The sequence below is a fragment of the Leucoraja erinacea genome, chromosome 16 (assembly GCF_028641065.1).
Source record: "Leucoraja erinacea ecotype New England chromosome 16, Leri_hhj_1, whole genome shotgun sequence".
Lineage (NCBI taxonomy): Eukaryota > Metazoa > Chordata > Chondrichthyes > Rajiformes > Rajidae > Leucoraja > Leucoraja erinaceus.
The window spans coordinates 5,437,622-5,457,648 of record NC_073392.1 but is presented as its reverse complement, the minus strand read 5'-3'; the positions used below and the strand labels follow the sequence as shown (position 1 = coordinate 5,457,648).

Genomic DNA, 20,027 nt, shown 5'->3' with positions numbered 1-20,027 from the left:
CCTTACAGACAGCACCCGTGGTCGGGATCAAGCCCGAGTCTCTGGCGCTGTAAGGCTGTAGCTCTACCGCTGCGCCACCGTGCTGCCCTAATGCCTGCAATAGAAGTAATAGGAGCAGAATTAGGCCATTCAGCCCATCAAGTCCACTCCATCATTCAATCATGGCTGATGTATCTTTCCCTCTGAACCCCATTCTCCTGCCTTCTCCCCATAATCTCTGACACCTGTACTAATAAAATGAGCTGCCTCTCTCTCTCTCTCTCTCTCTCTCTCTCTCTCTCTCTCTCTCCTCTCTCTCTCTCTCTCTCTCCTCTCTCTCTCTCTCTCTCTCTCTCTCTCTCTCTCTCTCTCTCTCCTCTCTCTCTCTCTCTCTCTCTCTCTCTCTCTCTCTCTCTCTCTCTCTCTCTCTCTCTCTCTCTCTCTCTCTCTCTCTCTCTCTCTCTCTCTCTCTGTCTTTGTGGAGTCTGCACGTTTTCACCGTGAGCGCGCGGAATTCCTCCAGTCCCATGCTTACCTGGTTCACTAGAAACATGGTGTAAATATTGTGTAATACCAGTAGCAGTGGGGCTTCACCTAAGATCCTGAAATGAATAACATGCAATGGAAATACATGTGAATTAAGACATATGACTAGGAACGGAAGCTGGCAGAGTAGACCTCTTGGTCCCTCCAGCTTGAGATATGGCAGATGTAGTCAAACGTATATAAATTTGAAATTAAGTGGATTGAAAAATACAGAAAAGGGCCGTTCAGTCCACTGATCCACGCCGACCAGCGATCACTCACTCACACTAGTTCTAGGTTATTCCACTTTCACATCCACTCCCTGCACACTAGGGATAGTTTTACAGAGGGCCAGTTAGCCTATAAACTCGTACATCACTGGGATGTGGGAGGAGACCAGAGCACCTGGAGAAAACCCTCGCGGTCACGGGGAGAACGTGCAAACTCCACCCAGACAGCACCTGAGGTCAGGACTGAATCTGGCGCTGGTCTACCAGCTGCACCACTGTGCTACCGGAGTTAATTTTAGTTTGATTTCTAAGGTGTAAATGGACGGGTTGGGCCAGTGCGGAATGGTACCATTCGGCGGTGCCGTTTCGGCGCCTCCATTTGAACACACGCCCAAAACCACTACAACCAGGTAGAGAGCAGAAGATTGAGGGTAAAAACTAATCATTTTTAAAGTGCAATCATTAACAAAGTAGACAATAGATTATTACAAAGTCTCGAAATGCATTCTATTGGTTTAGCTTCAGGTTTACTATCGTTATATACTTATTGCTATATATTTAGATGAATTAAGATGAAAGTTTAGATGGATTAAGATTAGTTACTGGCTGGTGATTTTTATTTTGGGTATAGGAAAATTCATGACACAATTTATAGGGGGCAACAGAAACCTACATACAATACAATACAATACAATACAAACACGGTTTATTTGTCACATTGCACAAAAAGTGCAAGTGAAATGAATATGTCAGCAGCGATACAGTGATAAAGAGCACACACAAAAACACAATAAAATTTTAACATAAACATCCACCACAGCATTCATCACTGTGGTGGAAGGCACACAATTTGGCCAGTCCTCCTCCATTTTCCCCCGTGGTCGGGACCTCAACCCTCCGCAACATTTATATTAAGCGGTGCTGAAACAGCAGCGCCAAAAAGTACCCAACCCGGACCAGCGAGCCTGTTTCTAATCTGCATGAATCTATGAATCTATGACTGGAATTCATTGCCACAGACTGCGGTGGAGGCCAAGTCATTGGGCATTTTTAAAGCGGAGATTGATAGGTTCTTGATTAGATCAGGGTGTCAAAGGTTACGGAGAGAAGGCAGGAGAAAGAGGTTGAGAGGAAAAAATAGATCAGCTGTGATCCAATGGTAGAGGAGACTCGATGGATCGAATGGCCTAATTGGGCTCCTATGTCTTATAGCTTCTGAATAGCTACGACTCCAGCAGTACTGTTTTGGTAAAGAACCTACAGTTCCATTACATGTTTATCCGTGATGCCAACCGAATTCAGCGTTAACCTGTCTAGTCTGTTCAGTGCCATGAATTCTATGTTCTTTTTCAGGTGGTCTTGCATCCTACACCCAATAGTCCAAAATCAGCCGATTTGCACAAAATGATCGTCTCAAAAAACAGTACAGATCAGGACCTGAAAATTAAGTTGGCGGTTCGGATGGACAAGCCTCAGAACATGAAACACTGTGGGTAAGTGCGCAGCTCATAAACACGCTTGCTGCAAGTAAAGAATGCGGATGGGAAGATAGGTAAATTGAAGATAGACACAAAATGCTGTAGTAACTCAGCGGGACAGGCAACATCTCTGGAGAGAAGGAATGGGTGACGCTTCGGATCAAGACATGTCTTCAGCCTCGACCCAAAACATCACCAATTCCTTCTCCCCTTTCCCGCTGAGTTACTCCAGCATGTTGTGTCTATTAAAGAATGTGAATGCTGCTTTAGAAAGTTGATTGGTGCTTTAAATGCACGGCTTGAGTTTACTTAACATCATGTTATTGGGGCCACTTTAGACAGACTTGGATTGTTTTCTCTGGAGACCTGTTTAGACAATAGACAATAGACAATAGGTGCAGGAGTAGGCCATTCAGCCATTCGAGCCAGCACCGCCATTCACTGTGATCATGGCTGATCATCCACAATCAATACCCCGTTCCTGCCTTCTCCCCATATCCCCTGACCTGAAGTAAATAAAACTGATTTGAAATATATAAAACTACAAGGGGCAGAGATAGGGTAGACAGTCAGAGTCTTTTTCCCAGGATGGGAAAACAAATCAAAGACTAGAGGGCATAGCTTGAAGGTGAGAGGGGAAAAGTTGAAGGGAGATGTGCGGGTCACAGAGGGTGGTGGGTGCCTGGAACGGCCTGCCAGGAGGAGTGGTTGTGGAAGATATGATAGTGGTGTTTAAAAGGCTTTTGACTAGGAACGTGGAAATGCAGGGACTGGAGGTATATGGGTTATGTACAGGTAGATGAATGATGGTCTTGGCTCATATGCTGTGGACCAAAGGGCCTGTTCTTGTGCTGTACTGTCTTATGTTCTATGTTTTGATTATATGAAACATAGATGTGTTGATAAATGATTAAAAATACTCAATTTCATTCAGGTATCAGATTTTTGCCCTAAATTTCAGCAAGTAGAATGGTTTGAAATCCAGTTTTTTCTTTCTGGTTGTTTTATGATCAGTGTTGCAGTTGCCATTTGAGTTACCCGAAGCAAGTTTGTAAATCAGCACTTTACCAGCTAATCCTAGGCTACAAAGATTGTAATTTGACATGTTAGTGGAAACTACATTTATTGTCATGTGTGCTGTAAAAAGCTTTTGTTGCATGCTAACCAGTCGGCGGAAAGACAATACATGATTACAATCGAGCCGTTCACAATGTATAAGATGCATGATAGAGAATGGGGCAATTGTAATATGTGAGTGTAGATCTGCTTAAAGTCACAGAGTGACACAGTGTGGAAACAGGCCCTTCAGTCCAACTTGCCCACACTGGCTTCATTAGTCCCACCTGCCCGAATTTGGTCCCTATCCCTCCAAACCTGCCCTATCCATGTACCTGTCCCATTGTTTCTCAAATGTTAGGATAGTCCCTGCCTCAACTACCGCCTCTGGCAGCTTGTTCCATACACCCACCACCCTTTGTGTGAAAATGTTCAGGGCCATTTTTTCGGCGACTTGCCGGGACCCGTCACAGTCACAGCAGGTCGGCGAAAAAAATCAAAATGTTGAAACACCAGCAGGAACCAGAAAACGGCACGACTCTTTGGGCGACTACTCACGCCCAAACAGGCCTCACCCCGCGACATGCCGACACGTGACGCCTGTTTGATCGTGAGTAGTCGCCCAAAGAGTCGCACCTTTTTCTGGTCGCCAACATTTTGAAAATTTTCGCCGACCTGCCGGCAAGTCACCGAAAAAATTGAGTAAGTGGGACAGGCCCTTATATTCCTATTAAATCTTTTTCCCTTCACCTTAAACCCATGTCCTCTAGTCCTCGATTCACCTACTCTGGGCAAGAGACTTTGTGCTTCTGTGGTTAGCATGCAAATAGTCACCTGGGTTGGGTGATATAAATATATAGAGAATAAAAACAGAATGTTAACTTGGTTTTCACTTTGCTGTAACATGGCATTTGATGTATGAATAAATTGCCATTTTAAAGATCAAATCTCCAGCAAGATATACAAGGAGATTAGCTGTCATATGTTAAGCTTCCTCTTTAACCCTGTTGCCACTGGAATAAAGAGCCTGCTGTAGGTGTCTTAGGGTGACCAGAATGTCCTGTAAATACTTCATAGGTTATAGGAGTAGAATTAGGCCATTCGGCCCATCAAGTCTACTCCACATTCAATCATGGCTGATCTCTGCCTCCTAATCCCATTTTCCTGCCTTCTCCCCATAACCCTTGACACCCGTTCTAATCAAGAATTTGTCTATATGTGCCTTAAATGTATCCACAGACTTGGCCTCCACAGCAATGAGTTCCACAGATTAACTACCCTCTGACTAAAGAAGTTCCTCCTCACCTCCTTTCTAAAAGAGCGCCCTTTAATTCTGAGGTTATGACCTCTGGTCCTAGACTCTCCCACCAGTGGAAACATCCTCTCCACATCCACTCTATCTATGTCTTACTCATTGAACCAGAGCTATTGCCTCCTATTGGAGTAAAATACAGTGCTGGAGTAACTCAGTGGTTCAGAAGCAGGGACCTGAACGGTAACATCAGTTGATCCATATCCTCCAGAGATGGTGCCTGACCCGCTGAGTTACTCCAGCACTCTGTGTTTTACTCGTGTAACTGATGATTCATAAGTTGTAGGAGCAGGAGTAGACCATTCGGCCCATCAAGCCTACCACAGCAATTCAATCATGGCTGATCTATCTTTGCCTCTCAACCCCATTTTCCTGCCTTCTCCCTATATTCCTGGACACTCTTACCGATCAAGAACCTATCAATCTCCACCTTAAAGCTGTCTATTGACTTGGCCTCCGCAGCCTCCTGTGATGTGTTCAAGTCTGGCTCTGCTGGGTTGGTACCGTCATTGTACACAAACAGGCAAAGTCAAATCTCTGGGACAGACATGGAGGCAAATCCTCCCAGACACTGCAAATGATTCTTTACAGGACAGAGTCTAAATCTTTCTCCAAAACAATACCCTCTGACATCCTTCCCAGACTGCTTAAACTTGTAACACAATATAAGCCTGTGTTACAGTTATTCCTGGCTATGTACTGCAAGGTCATTTTTACAATGTCACCATTAAAAACCAAGGCTTTCTGCCAATGCAGCACCTCTGCTACTAATTCTGTACATGCTTGGTTATTGGGTGAATGAGACCCAGTGTCTAGACATGAACTGGTGATTTATTTGCCGTTCAACTGCATTTCATTAGAGTTTTGTTCTGTTTCATATCTATTGCAGGCAAAGTGACAATGACGAGAACAGATTAATGCTCCTTAGAATTGAGGCTATCTGGCTGGTTCCTGGCAGGTTTGCAAAGAGCTGGCAATTAAGAAGGAGGTAGCATCGGCATTAGAAAATGAACAGAGATTTCAAGTGGTATTTAACGCAGATACAGATCGTTATATGTTTCTGCCGTGAAATGAGAATCAACAGTGATTTCGAGAAATAAAATTGCAGATATGCACAGTGGCGCAGCGGTAGAGTTGCTGCCTTACAGCGCTTACAGCTCCGGAGACCCGGGTTCGAATCCAACTACGGGTGCTGTTTGTATGTTCTCCCTGTTACCTGCGTGGGTTTTCTCCGAGATCTTCGGTTTCCTCCCACACTCCAAAGACGTACAGGTGTGTAGGTTAATTGGCTTGGTGTAAATGTAAATTGTCCCTAGAGTGTGTAGGATAGTGTTAATGTTCGGGGATCGCTGATCATAAGATCATATGTGATAGGAGCAGAATTAGGCCATTTGGCCTATCAATTCTACTCCGCCATTTAATCATGGCTGATCTATCTCACCCTCCGAACCCCATTCTCCTGCCTTCTCCGCGTAACCTGGTCGGTTCGGACTCAGTGGGCTGAAGGCCCTGTTTCTACATTGTATGAGGAAGTCGAGGATCCAATTGCAGAGGGATGCGCAGAGGCCCATGTCCGTGCGTTTTGTAACCAGCTGGGAAGGGATGATGGTATTAAAGGCCGAGGTGTAAACTATAAACAACAGCCTGATGTAGGCGTTTTTATTGTCCAAGTGGTCCAATGCGGTGTGGAGAGCCAGTGAAATTGCATCCTCCATTGACCTGTTGTGGCGGTATGCGAACTGTAGTGGGTCGAGGCTCTTGTCGAGGTAGGAGTTGATGTGCACCATAACCAACCTCTCAAAGCACTTCATCACCACAGACATTAGTGCCACTGGTCTATAGTCATTGAGGCATGTCACCTTGCTCTTCTTGGGCACCGGTATTATTGATGCTCTTAAAGCAGGTGGGAACCTCAGACCTCAGAAATGAGACGTTGAAAATGTCTGCAAATACCCCTGGCATTTTATCAAATCACTAGTTCAAGAAAAGAAGGAGAGGGAAATGATTCAGAACCTAGTGAAACTTTCCAATTGTCAATGATTGGTATCCACGTTTGGATACACCATTAACCCAACTATCATGCACCAAGTTTGCACACGTCATTTTACGGAAACAATATTGTAGATTACAAAGAACATTTTTGTCCTGATTATTTGCAATATCACCCTGCCATTCAATCATGGGTGATCTATCTCTCACTCCTAACTCCATTCTCCCGCCTTCTCCCCATTGGAATTTTCTCAGTACAGGTGCACAACCTTTTATCCGGTGTTCCAGAAACCGAAAAGCTCCGAAAACCGGCCATTTTTTCCAGATGTCGTCTGCGCACCAAAGCTCGCGTTTGGCGCCAAACTTGACCCAAAACGACCCACGGTCACCCCAGGTCTGTACTACTGTATTCTCCGCTTCCCTGGAGACCGGGAGAACGCTTAAACATCTGTAAATCATTGCTTAAATGTTTTTTTATTTCTTAGTCCCCACCCTGGTCGGAGAGGGCGGGGAGCGGTCAATGCCTTACCGGGTCGCTGTGCAGTAAGCTCCGCAGCGCTGTGGCCGGTGGGGCCCGCGGGCGACGCCGGTTGTAGTTCCGACCCCGGCAACTTTTGCGAGGCGCTCCAAAATCCAGCGCCGCCCGCGGCCGGACGTCCCAACTCCGCGAAATCAAAGATGCTTGGAGGTCAGTTTGGAAATGCTGTGAACAATTTTCAAAATCTGTGTGAACTTGTGAGCAAGGATCTATACAAAATCATTCAAATGCTTTCATGCGACTAGATTCATATCTTGATTTTAACCGATGTCGCTGAAGTCACTGAAGTCTGAAGAAGGGTCTCGACCCGAAGTCGCCGACGTCGCCCCCCTATTCCTAAAATCCCTCCAAACTCCATAGATGCTGCAGCTCACCAAGCCGCTGAGTTACCTAATCTCCTTCCATTCTGAAATCCATTTTTCTGGTCTTTCGGACCACCTGTATCAATTTTTAATTTATTTTGAAATCAAAGATGCCTGCAGTTCTTGCTGTGAACAATTTTCAAAATCGTGTGAACTTGTGATTGCAAAATCAATGTTTTGCGACTAGATTCATTGTTTTAACCGTGTTAGAGATCTGCAAGCAGGGTCTCGACCCGAAACGTGGCCTATTCTGTTCCTCCAGATGCTGCCACAAGCTCCACACTGACCATCTGCAGTTCCCGTTCACACAATAATCATGGTTTTCATTGTTTGGTTTAGAGATACAGCATGGAAGCAGGCACTTCAGTCCACAAGTCCACACTGACCATCAGCTCCCCGTTCACACCAGCTCTATGTTATCCCACTTTCACACACGTTCTTTACACACTACGGGCCATTTACAGAGGGCCAATTAACCCATAAACCCACACGATGTGGGATGAAACCAGAGCACCTGGAGGAAACCCACATGGTTACAGGGAGAGCATACAAGTTCCACACAGACATTTCATTAATTCCCTTTAAGTAAGTAAGTAAGTTTATTGGCCAAGTATTCAAATACAAGGAATTTGCCTTGGTGCTCCGCCCACAAGTAACAACATGACACACAGTGACAGTTACGAATGACTCAGAAAACACTAAACATTAATAATAATAAAACATTCATGATAAAACACCATTGATCAAGCAATGTGAACCAACAAAATACCTGATCAAAGGGAGGCTACAGATTTTTGGCTGTTGAGTAGAGCAACTACTCGTGGATAAAAACTGTTTTTATGTCTGGCTGTGGCAGCTTTGACAGTCCGGAGTCGCCTTCCAGAGGGAAGTGATTCAAAGAGTTTGTGGCTCCACAAATCTCTCTATGACTCTATGACCTGTACAAATTATCTCTACAAGATGGAGTTTCATCCTTAACCACATTGGATAGTTCAACAACAAATTACTTGGGCCTATATGAAGATTTCCTCCTCACATTTTTCCTTTTGAAGCTGGATGGATAACTTTGTCCCTTCCCAAGGTGAAGTGATTGGACTGACAAAGATTGTCATCGTGGGCCTGTAGGTAGGGAAGGTCAAACTCCTTGGAAATGTATATTTAAACTAGCTCTCACGTCCGAGCCACATGGACTATTTGCCCACCAAGTGTAGAGGGTTATTGAAGTTTATCTCCGGTTACTGTGAGGAGCCTGGCTCTGCATTAAATGACAGAATGACCAAGGGAATTGATTAAGCTAAAAATAATTTTGTTTGGAAAATTGAAACGACATTCCATCAGAATGTTATCTTGCAGTGACGAGTCTACAGTGGTTTCAGTTCTTTAATGCAGTCGGGTCAGTTAGATGACCCGAAAAGATTGTGCTGTGCGCACTTATCTTTATGTAATTAATGGGATATATATTGCATGCAGCTGATCCTATCTACCTCTATGTGAACTCTGATGATTATTCCCAGAATCACATTTATTTAGATGCTATCCTGTTCTGACCATTGCCATGTCACTTATACAAAGGACTGTGACAGGGATCTTGCAAAATGGCAGTGGTTCTTCAACACCATTCATTAGTGAACATGGTTTGTATATTAGCCTCTTCCCCTGTGTTCTCAGGCTTCTGAACGGTCCTTCCATTATCTAGGGTGCTGTCCGATTCACCTCCACCCCATTGCGGACATTGGAACTGGTGTTATAACGCGGGCTACTGCTGGGAACTATATTCTACACTTTGTATCTTCTCTGCTTGTGCTTGTGTTTGACTTCATTGTATTTATGTACAGTATTATTTAATCTGATTAGATAGCATGTCAAAGCTTTTCACTGTACCTCAGACAAAAATAATCGTAAACTAACCCATCCACATCCATTTTATTTTCTGTGGCCGTATTTTGTCCAACTCATTCATTCCGTTGCCAGACGTCCTAGTTTGGTGACTTATGCAAATGTGTCTATATTTGTCTGTTTTGCCTCGAGGTTTAAAATTCAAGGGTGCGACACGTCCTTGATCATACTGCAGCTCTTGCCGAGGCAGCATGAGGTGTAAATGGAATCAATAGAAGGGAGGTTGGTGCGTGTGATGGTCTGGGCTGTGTCCACAATTCGTTGCAATTTCTTAAGTCCCTGGATGAAGCTGTCCCCAAACCAAGCTGTGAGGCATCCTGATCAAATGCTTTCTGTGCTACATCTGTAGAAGTTGTTGAGGGTTTTAGGGGACATGCCAAACTTCCTCAGCCTTTTAGGGAAGTAAAGGCATGTCGCACCAGGAGAAACAATGTCCAGTTGCAAGATATTGACGGGAAATTGGGGTTTGGTTTACTCCAGTACTTTATGTCCTTGTGTGTATTAAGCCAACATCTGCAGTCCTTTGAACTACTTTCCTATCCACATAGCTGTCCACGTGTCAAAGAACAAGAGTGGTCATGAAGGAATGTTCCCGATGTTGGGGGAGTCCAGAACCAGGGGCCACAGTTTAAGAATAAGGAGTAAGCCATTTAGAACGGAGATGAGGAAACACTTTTACTCACAGAGAGTGGTGAGTCTGTGGAATTCTCTGCCTCAGAGGGCAGTGGAGGCAGGTGCTCTGGATGCTTTCAAGAGAGAGCTAGATAGGGCTCTTAGAGATAGTGGAGTCAGGGGATATGGGGAGAAGGCAGGAACGGGGTACTGATTGGGGATGATCAGCCATGATCATATTGAATGGCGGTGCTGGCTCGAAGGGCCAATTGGCCTACTCCTGCACCTATTGTCTATTGTCTATTGAATGTTATAAACTTTCACCTAGAGATTTGAGACTCCGCCATTCATCTCGATCAGGGGTGTCAAACTCATTTTAACTCAATTTAGGTCACGGGCAGAATGCGACATCATGCGCGCCTGTTCGTGCCGTGCATGAGCGGGCGCTGCCCGGTCTGGCACCGGCGACAGCTGCAGCCCGCTCCGGCATCGGGGATATCATCCCACGCGCCACATTTGACCCCTTCCCGGGCCGTGAGTTAGACACCCCTGATCTAGGTAAAAGGACATAAAGTGACTCAGCAAGTCAGGCCATCCCTCTGGAGAACATGGATAGGTGATGTCTCAGTTCGGGAAGAAGTGTCCCAACCAGAAACATCACCTATCCATGCTCTCCGGAGATGCTTCCTGACCCGTTGAGTTACTCCAGCACTCTGAGTCCTTTTTCGTAAAACATCCGCAGTTCCTAGTTTCTACCATTTGTCTAGAATTCCAATCCTTTCGGGAGTGAGCATCTTTCTGAATGCCCAATGGAAAAATAAATGCTCTTGAATGGTGGTATTAGAATATGTTTGTGTGAATGAATCTTGAGATAAATAAGCTGTGGTAAGTTTAGATCAAGATTCTTTAATGGCCTATTTAATCTTCTGGGTGTTTTTGACTGATTGATGCAGCGTTAATACAGAACCTTCGGCCTATCGAGTCCACGCCGACCATCGATCGCCTGGTCACATCAGTGCCATGTTACCCCACTTTCTCATCAACTCCCTACTACACACTAGGACCAGTTTGCAGAGGTCAATTAACCTACAAACCCGCACGCCTTTGGGAGGTGCGAGGGAAATGAGTTGGTGCACATGAAGTTGATTAATATAAATGCACTTTCAAAGGTGTTATGCCTCCTCTTCTGCACTTCCTGTACTCGAAAAGCTACTGAGAAAGATAAACTGGATATCGGTGATGTTAAGTGTTCAAGAAGGAACTGCAGATGCTGGAAGATCGAAGGAAAGATCTATGGAGCGAAGGAAATAGGCGACGTTTCGGGCCGAAACCCGAAGGAAATAGGCGACGTTTCGGGCCGAAACCCGAAGGGTTTTGGCCCGAAATGTCGCCTATTTCCTTCGCTCCATAGATGCTGCTGCACCCGCTGAGTTTCTCCAGCATTTTTGTGTATCAGTGATGTTCATGCATCTTCGCCTCCAGCTAAGGGTGGCACAGCAGTGCAGTTGGTAGAGTTGCTGCCTCACAGCGCCAGAGACCCGGGTACGTTCCTGACTTCGGGTGCTGTCTGTGTGGAGTTTGCACGTTCTCTCTTGTGACCAGGCGGGTTTCCTCCCACATCTCAAAGACGCGCGTGTTTGCAGGTTACTCGGCCTCTGTAACATTGCCCCAAGCGGGTAGGAAATGATTGAGAAACTGAGATAAATTAGAAATAGTGAGAATGGCGATCGATGGCTGGGGTGGACTATCTGGGCCAAATAGCCTGTTTCCATGCTGTATCTCTGAAACTGGCAGACAAGACAAGACCTCACTGTTCCTCAGGGAAGATATTCATTCTGAAGATAGACACAAAAAGCTGGAGTAGGTGACAAAAAGGAATAGGTCACGTATCGGGTCTGAAGAAGGGTCTCGACCCGAAACGTCACCTATCCCTTCTCTCCAGAGATGCTGCCTGACCCACTAAGTTACTCCAGCTTTTTGTGTCTATCTTCGGTTTAAACCAGCATCTGCAGTTCCGACCTACACAAGATATTTATTCTTCTCTGCGTCCAGCAGAGGGCAACCCTGGTCTGCCCAGCATTCGAGGAAGCCCCAGATACACATAAAAATCCTTAAATCAAATTCACTGTATCAATTGTTTCCTATTTCCCAATCACAACGGACACTTCCTGCCCTGCCAAAGTCATTGTGTTTCTGCCTCAGTGAATTGTATATTTGAATGATGTGTGAAATATTGATGTGGTTATTTTTCATGGACAGGTTAGCAATCTTCCCTCACTTTGCATACAAAGATTGATGATATTTGTGTTATTAATTCCAATGAGTTTTACATTATAATTCAGAATTTTGTTTCCTTTCCTGCAACCTTTTTTTTTGGAATGTCCAAGCGAGTATTCTTAGTTTTTAAATATAAGAATTATGTTTAAATAATTGCAATTGTGGAGGTAACTTAAAATGTCATATTTCAATCCAAACTGCTGGATGGAATCTAAATACAGTGCCCTCCATAATGTTTGGGACAAAGACCCATCATTTATTTATTTGCCTCAACGGGTCCCACTTAGTCTAGTATCCCTCCAAACCTGCCCTATCCATGTACCCGTCTAATGTTTCTTAAACATTGCGATAGTACCTGCCTCCACTACATCCTCCAGCAGCTCGTTCCATACACCCACCACCCTAAGATGAAGTTAGTTAAAATTAGAGAATTCAATGTTCATACCACTCGGTTGTAAGCTACCCAATGGAAATATGAGTTGCTTATAATAAGGTCATAAATGATAGGAGCAGGAGTAGACTTAGGCCATTCGGCCCATCACGTCTACTCTGTCATTCAATCATGGCTGATCTATCTCACCTTCCTAACCCCATTCTCTTGCCCTCTCCCCATAACCCCTGACACCTGTACTAATTAAATATCTATCTATCTCTTCCTTAAAAATATCCAATTACAGCCTCCACAGCTACCGTGGCAAAAATTTCCACAGATTCACCTCCATAAATGAAATTGTTCCGTTGTCGGCACAGTGACAATGAAACTCTCTTGACTTAACCCGTGGCTCTTGCAGAGTCCATTGCACTAGATCAAGAGAGCTATCCCTCGTTTCCCTCAGAAAACACAGATGATCAGCCGGGCTCTTGGTGCTCAATGCAGAATATTGCTGTGCTGAGCTTGGCAGACACATCTCCCACAGTGACCAGTGACCGCACTTCAAATGTGCTCTGGTGATTGGAAAGCCCTGAATGAATGAATGAATGAATGAATGAATGAATGAATGAATGAATGAATGAATGGATGATTGAATGATGAATGAATGTATGGATGATTGAATGATGAATGAATGAATGATTGAATGATTGAATGAATGAATGAATGAATGGAATGTAATGGATGAATGAATGGATGATTGAATGAAGGAATGAATGATTGAATGAAGGGTGAATGAAAGTAACAAATTAATGAAATCCCCGCCTCAGGCAGTGAATGCATGAATACTTTATTGTCACAGTCCCCCCCCCCCCCCCCCCCCCACAGTGATAGTCTTTGGTTTGCGTACCCAAGGTATGCAAAGAGTCGCCACATAAAGGGTGCAGGCAAAGTTACAAAGTAACAAAGTATCCCATCCTAGGATCTTTGTTTATCCCTCTCCCCCCCCCCCCCAGAGATACACCACGCCTCCACAATGCAGTCCCCCACGAGCGGGCATTCCTCCTCTAGTGTTCTCCCCCCCCCCCCCCAATTCAATTCACTTTAATGGTCCTGCATACCGATTTCTCTCGGCCGTCCGTTGACCCAGGTTCCGATCACCCTTTGAGATATCCCGAGCTGACAAAATGCATGCCTCTTTTTCTTGTTGTCACTCAGTGCGGACTGAGAGAGGAATATTAATAAATAGGGCAGATGGCATTTGGTTGAAGGGTCTCACATTTGTCTTCAGCTAACTGGAATGTCCTTCAGAAAGCAGCTCCTAAGTCATTCGTTTATTGCCACGTGTACCGAGGTACAGTGAAAAGCTTTTTGTCGCGGAACGAGAAAAGATGATTACAATTGAGCCATTCACATTGTACAGATACAGGATAAAGGGGATATGGTGAATCACGTTTAGTCTATGATAAAGCCAGCAATGTCCGAGCAAAGATAGCATGAGGGTTTCCAATGAGCTGGGTAGGACTGCTCTCTAGTTGTTAATAGGATGCTTCAGTTGCTTGATAACAGCTGGGAAGAAACTGTGCCTGAATCTGGAGGTGTCTCTGTACCTTTTGCCCGATGGAGGGGGGGAGGGGGGGGGAAGAGGGAATGGCCGAGGTGCGACTCATCCTTGGTGATGCTGCTGGCCTTGCCGAGGCAGCGCGAGGTGTGGATGGAGTCAATGGAAGGGAGGCTGGTTTGCGCGATGGAGAATGCCTTGTCTTGTTTGTGTGTTGCGCTGCTTGCTGTAGAATGTTCTCCACCTTTGCCATCCCCATGGTTACATCTCTGAATATGAGCGTTGTGCCGCATGCAACAATAACCCCTGGATATTTGGCAGCCGTGTACGGTAACGCACCCCACATCTGCCCAACCAATTAAAGTACCACTTCAGGAGTTTCCAATGAGTTCATTAACAACCTCAGTGGCTGAATAAGTTTTAAATTTTCCAGTGAAAATCCCCTGTTGGGAAAATCTGCACGGCACAGATTTCAGCTTCAATTATCAAATCCCCGATAAATCCATCCTTTCTTTAAGCGCTCAGGATTCCTTCCCGTAAACCCCAGAGGCAATGTATTTGGCAGAAATAAATGATAATTACGTGACAGTGTTGAAATATGTATTGTTTTCGCTGTGATTTTAGTATCTTATTGAGGAAAACTCTTTCTTTTGAAGAGAACTTTAAAGTTTTCTACTCTTCACTTCAGTATAGACGAACTGTCAAAGTCGGATTCTTTGTCTGTTCCAAGATGGCATCATCAACTGGGTTTTGTTTAGTTCAGTTTAGGGCTACAGGGGGTCAAGGAAAGAGAGTTCACTTTGAGGCCCTGTGTCCAGCCGCCCCAACCCCGTACCCTGCACCATCGCGCCGGTGCAGACTGTGTTCACCCACCGCATGTAGCGAGGTGTGGAACGCCACCTCCACGTCCAGGCTTCGATTTGACTGTCAACAAGTTAATATTCACTCATCTCAGGGATGATGGATATCCGTGCAGGCAGACGACTTGTGGAACCATTCCCATGGTGTGTGGCATTCCTCAGAGTGACCTCTCCTCCTTGCCCTGTGCTTTCTGCCTGAGTGCCAACTCCTGCTCATCACCAGCTGGGCCTCGATCACGGGCAGCAAGTAACAAGGCCATACATTTAACATCTGACGTTCCACGTAGCCTCACCACATTTACACTACCAAAGGATGCAGTTTAGAAATCAAAGCTGCATCACTCTCACTCTCATGCTCTCTTGCTCTCTCTCATTCTATCCCTTTCTATTTCACTCTCTCTCGCTCCCTCCCTCTGGTGCTATCTTGTTCTCTTTCTTTGCCTCTTTCTTGTTCTCTTTCTTTCTCTCTCTCTCCCCCTCTCCCTCTCTCTCCATCCCTCCCTCCCTCCGCCTCTCCCTACCTCCCTCTCTTCCTCGCTCCCTCTCTCCCTCTCTACCTCCCCCTGTCTCATTCCAACTCTCCAACTCCCACTCACCCACTCTCCCTCTCTACCTCTCCCTCTCCGTCTCCCTCTCTCCCTCTCTCTCCCTCTCTCTCCCTCTCTCTCTTCCTCGCTCCCTCTCTCTCTGATGTTGGATGCAAACACCCATTCAGTTGAGTGTAGTTTATTGTCACGTGTACCGAGGTACAGTGAAAAGCGTGTTGTGTGCTCACCAATTCATTCATTTAAATGGGGACTCGTGATCTGAGATTAGCAGATAATAGTGATTTGCTTTATTTAATAGTCTAGTTGTGTCGACACCTCTAGGAAGTTTTGAACTTGGACCCCAAGATCCCTCTGTACACCTTCTTTTGGCTTGACAGGAGCAGGCATGGTTAAATGGTGCAGAGCCTAACAATACATTCTGCAGTACATAGTATAACATTTCCTTTAGAAACATAGAAACATAGAAATTAGGTGCAGGAGTAGGCCATTCGGCCCTTCGAGCCTGCACCGCCATTCAATATGATCATGGCTGATCATCCAACTCAGTATCCCGTACCTGCCTTCTCTCCATACCCCCTGATCCCTTTAGCCACAAGGGCACCACCCAACTCCCTCTTCAATATAGCCAATGAACTGACCTCAACTACCCTCTGTGGCAGAGAGTTCCAGAGATTCACCACTCTCTGTGTGAAAAAAAGTTCTTCTCATCCCCAACCCCGTACCCTACACCATTTACAATTCCACAGAAGTTATTTACTTTAATTGCTCAGACTTCTTATTCTTGCGTACGGCGTGCACAGCCTAAAGTTGTAGGTCAACTTGTTCTATTTGATCTTTTTGTTTGTGCACGTCGGGTTGGTTGCTGGGTGGACCACGTGAAGGTTGCAATCTCCCACCCCATTGCTCAGTAAATGTGTACAACCTAGCTGAGGAGTTTCTTTACGTTTAAAATAAACTACATGTTAAAGGTGCGACAATTCTGATTGTCCTATGTCTTTCTGAACCTCTCTTGCTTTATTCTAGGTACTTGTGGACAATAGGAAAAAATGTGTGGAAAAGATGGAAGAAACGGTTCTTTGTTCTGGTGCAGGTAAGTGAGGCTTAGTTGACTTGATTCCTCTTTGGAATTAAATACATGATTAAAATTAAATTAAAAGCGCATCTCTGGATAGAAGGAATGGGTGATGTTTCGGTTCGAGACCATTCTTCAGGGAGGTTAGTTTGTGTGATGTCCTGGGCTGCATCCACAATTCCCTGCAATTGCACATATGCAGTGGTATATAATGAACAGCAGGTGGAAGCAATGAGAACAGCCTGGTGATATTTTCTTGACAAGTTTGTTCATTTCTCATAGTAGGATGCATGACCATGTCGTATGGTATTTAAAAAAAATATTGCCAAGGACGTTTCACAATCAGTCCAAAGAAAACCTCCTAATATCCCTCTTCAGTTTATTCATCAAGAATACATCCTCTGGTTTTCTCTGCAACTCTCCTCGGGGGCAGAGGGGAAACCTGGTAGAATCATCTAATGACAAGACTAGAGAATAGATTTAACGTGAGAGAGGCAAAGTCTAAAGGCGACGTGCAGGGCAAGATTTTACATAGAGCGATGGATGTCTGGAACGCGCTGCCAGGGGCGCTGGTGGAGGCAGTGTGGCGTTTAAGAGGCTTTTAGATGGGCACACGTATATGCAGGGAATGGAGGGACATTGTTCACGGGGAGGCAGAGGAAATTAATTTAACTAGCCATCATGTTTAGCACAGACATTGTGGGCCGAAGGGTCAGCTCCTGATCTATATTCGACACTCTAAATGCATTGCATATTAATTCAATTTTACCAATTATTTATTATATAGCTACCAGAAATAGAAGTGTGCATTATGAATCAGGCTGGTTAAAAGCCCTGTCAGTACTCGGGGCTCTCGTGGACATTTTTCAACGTGTCGAAAAATCTTCACGGGTCTTCCTGAGCGACCAACTGCCGTTAGCGTTACGAGCCGCTAAGAGACGTCCCCGAGCTCTGACGTACCCGCTACGTACATTCTACGTGCTTACCACGAGTTTGATTTTTTTTTTTAAACTCGGGAGAGCTCTTGAATGAACTCGTACAGTGGGACAGGGCTTTAAAGTGCGTTTATCTTTTATTGAAACAAACTGGTACATGGTAATTGATTCCCCATCAGTGTTGGTGGTCAAAGTTGAGCTCTTCATGTAGTGTCAATAAATAAGCTTCTCCACCTTAAAACAGCACCCTTGAAAAACCAATTTGATCACATTTGTACATTGTCACTTTATTCAAGTGTGTGTGCTCTCTCTGCAGTAGTGATTGAGTGGAGTGCACTCGGCAGTAATGTCAGTAGACCGATTCAACGGTAGCCTGCAAGCTTATTTATGTCAAGCACTCTGTGGATGAAAAGGAGGCTTTTGGTCACATCTCAGTGTTGGCTTCCAACATTTTTGTTTGTACAGATGCTCCCCGATTTATGATGCTTCAATTTACGATAGTTCGACTTTACGATCATAGAAACATAGAAAATAGGTGCAAGAGGAGGCCATTCAGCCCTTCGAGCCAGCACCGCCAGTCATCGTGATCATGGCTGATCGTCCCCAATCAATAACCCGTGCCTGCCTTCTCCCCATATCCCTTGATTCCACTAGCCCCTAGAGCTCTATCTAACTCTCTCTTAAATCCATCCAGTGATTGGCCTCCATTGCCCTCTGTGGCAGGGAATTCCATACATTCAAAACTCTCTGGGTGAAAAAGTGTTTCCTCACCTCAGTCTTAAATGACCTCCCCTTTATTCTAAGACTGTGGCCCCTGGTTCTGGAATCAGGCAATCGGCATCGGCAATCGGCATCGGCAAATTATCAAGATCGGCAAACGCTCGGCAGCGGCAGCGAGCCGCTCGTCACTTCCGGTCACATTGTGATTGCGTTGTATTAAATGCATTTTCGACTTGCGACATTTTCGATTTACGATGGGTTTTATCGGAACGTAACCCCATCGTGGGTCGAGGAGCAGCTGTTGTATCTCCTCCATCAATACAATTTTTTATTCCAATTTTTGATGACCTCCATAAAATCATAAGTCACAAGAGCAGAATTAAGGCAAAGATAGACACAAAATGCTGGAGTAACTCAGCGGGGCAGGCAGCATCTCTGGAGAGAAGGAATGGGTGACATTTCGGGTTGAGTCTCTTTTTCAGCAGAATTAAAGCATTTGGCGCATCGTATCTGCTTCGCCATTCAATCGTGGCTGATCTATTTTTCAACCCAATTCTCCTGCCTTCTCCTATAACCATAGACACCCTTATGCCCCTGTCCCACTTAGGAAACCTGAACGGAAACCTCTGGAGACTTTGCGCCCTACCCATGGTTTCCGTGCGGTTCCCGGAGGTTGCAGGTGGTTGCCGGAGGTTGCAGGTAGTGGAAGCTGGTAGGGAGACTGACAAAAACCTCCGGGAACTTCTGGGAACCTTGGGTGGGGCACAAAGTCTCCAGAGGTTTCTGTTCAGCATTTCCACTTTAAAAATACCCATTGACTTGGCCTCCTCCACCGCCTGCAACAATGAATACCACAGATTCACCACCCTCTGGCCAAAGAAATCCCTCCTCATCTCCATTCTAAAGGTATGTAAAAATGTCGCCTGTTTTCATTTTGCAGATGCGATTTTTCGTGCTGCATTTTTTTTACCCAGTTCAATGTTTAATTTAGTTTAGTTTAGAGATACAGAGCGGAAACAGGCCCACCGTCAGCCCACCGTCCGTGCCGACCAGCGATCCCCGCACATTAACCCATTAGGGACGTTTTTTACTTTTACCAAGCCAATTAACCTACAAACCTGTTCAAGAAGGAACTGCAGATGCTGGAAGATCGAAGGTACACAAAATTGCTGGAGAAACTCAGCGGATGCAGCAGCATCTATGGAGCAAAGAAAATAGGCGACGTTTCGGGCAAGAAGGGTTTCGGCCCAAAACGTCGCCTATTTTCTTCATCCATAGATGCTGCTGCACCCGCTGAGTTTCTCCAGCAATTTTGTGAACCTACAAACCTGTACGTCTTTGGAGTGTAGGAGGAAATATATATTATGATATACACAAAAAATATATTATTACGGTCTATAATTTAATAGTTCACAACATTTCTAAGTAAATATTTATGCCACGTACTGTAGCTATTTTTTGCTCTTTCTCCCCTATAATTTTTTTATACTCACAATCTTTTGAATTCTTGGAATCGCTGTGATTTGTTTCCCTATTCATATTGATTATATGTTTCCCTTTCGACAGGGTGGTTACAGTGAGTACCACTTGTCTCCTCTTCTCAGCAGCTGAGGACCCCTTATAGTCATCATTTTTAATAATTAATCATCCATGTTAGTTTTTCTTTAATGTTCTTTCCACAACTTGCTTTAAAGGACTAGAGCACAT

The 20,027-nt window shown here is 45.0% G+C and overlaps 1 protein-coding gene across 9 annotated transcripts in view; it reads left to right on the top strand.

The window, feature by feature from the left end:
* The window catches only part of cadpsa (Ca2+-dependent activator protein for secretion a), a 279,926-nt gene that overhangs the window by 130,798 nt on the left and 129,101 nt on the right, over nucleotides 1–20,027 (top strand). For all 9 annotated transcript variants that reach the window (XM_055647594.1, XM_055647589.1, XM_055647592.1 and 6 more), the window contains 2 exons: nucleotides 2,088–2,227; nucleotides 16,617–16,683. In XM_055647594.1, coding sequence (XP_055503569.1) covers nucleotides 2,088–2,227; nucleotides 16,617–16,683 — 207 coding nt within the window. The remainder of the gene's footprint in view (nucleotides 1–2,087; nucleotides 2,228–16,616; nucleotides 16,684–20,027) is intronic.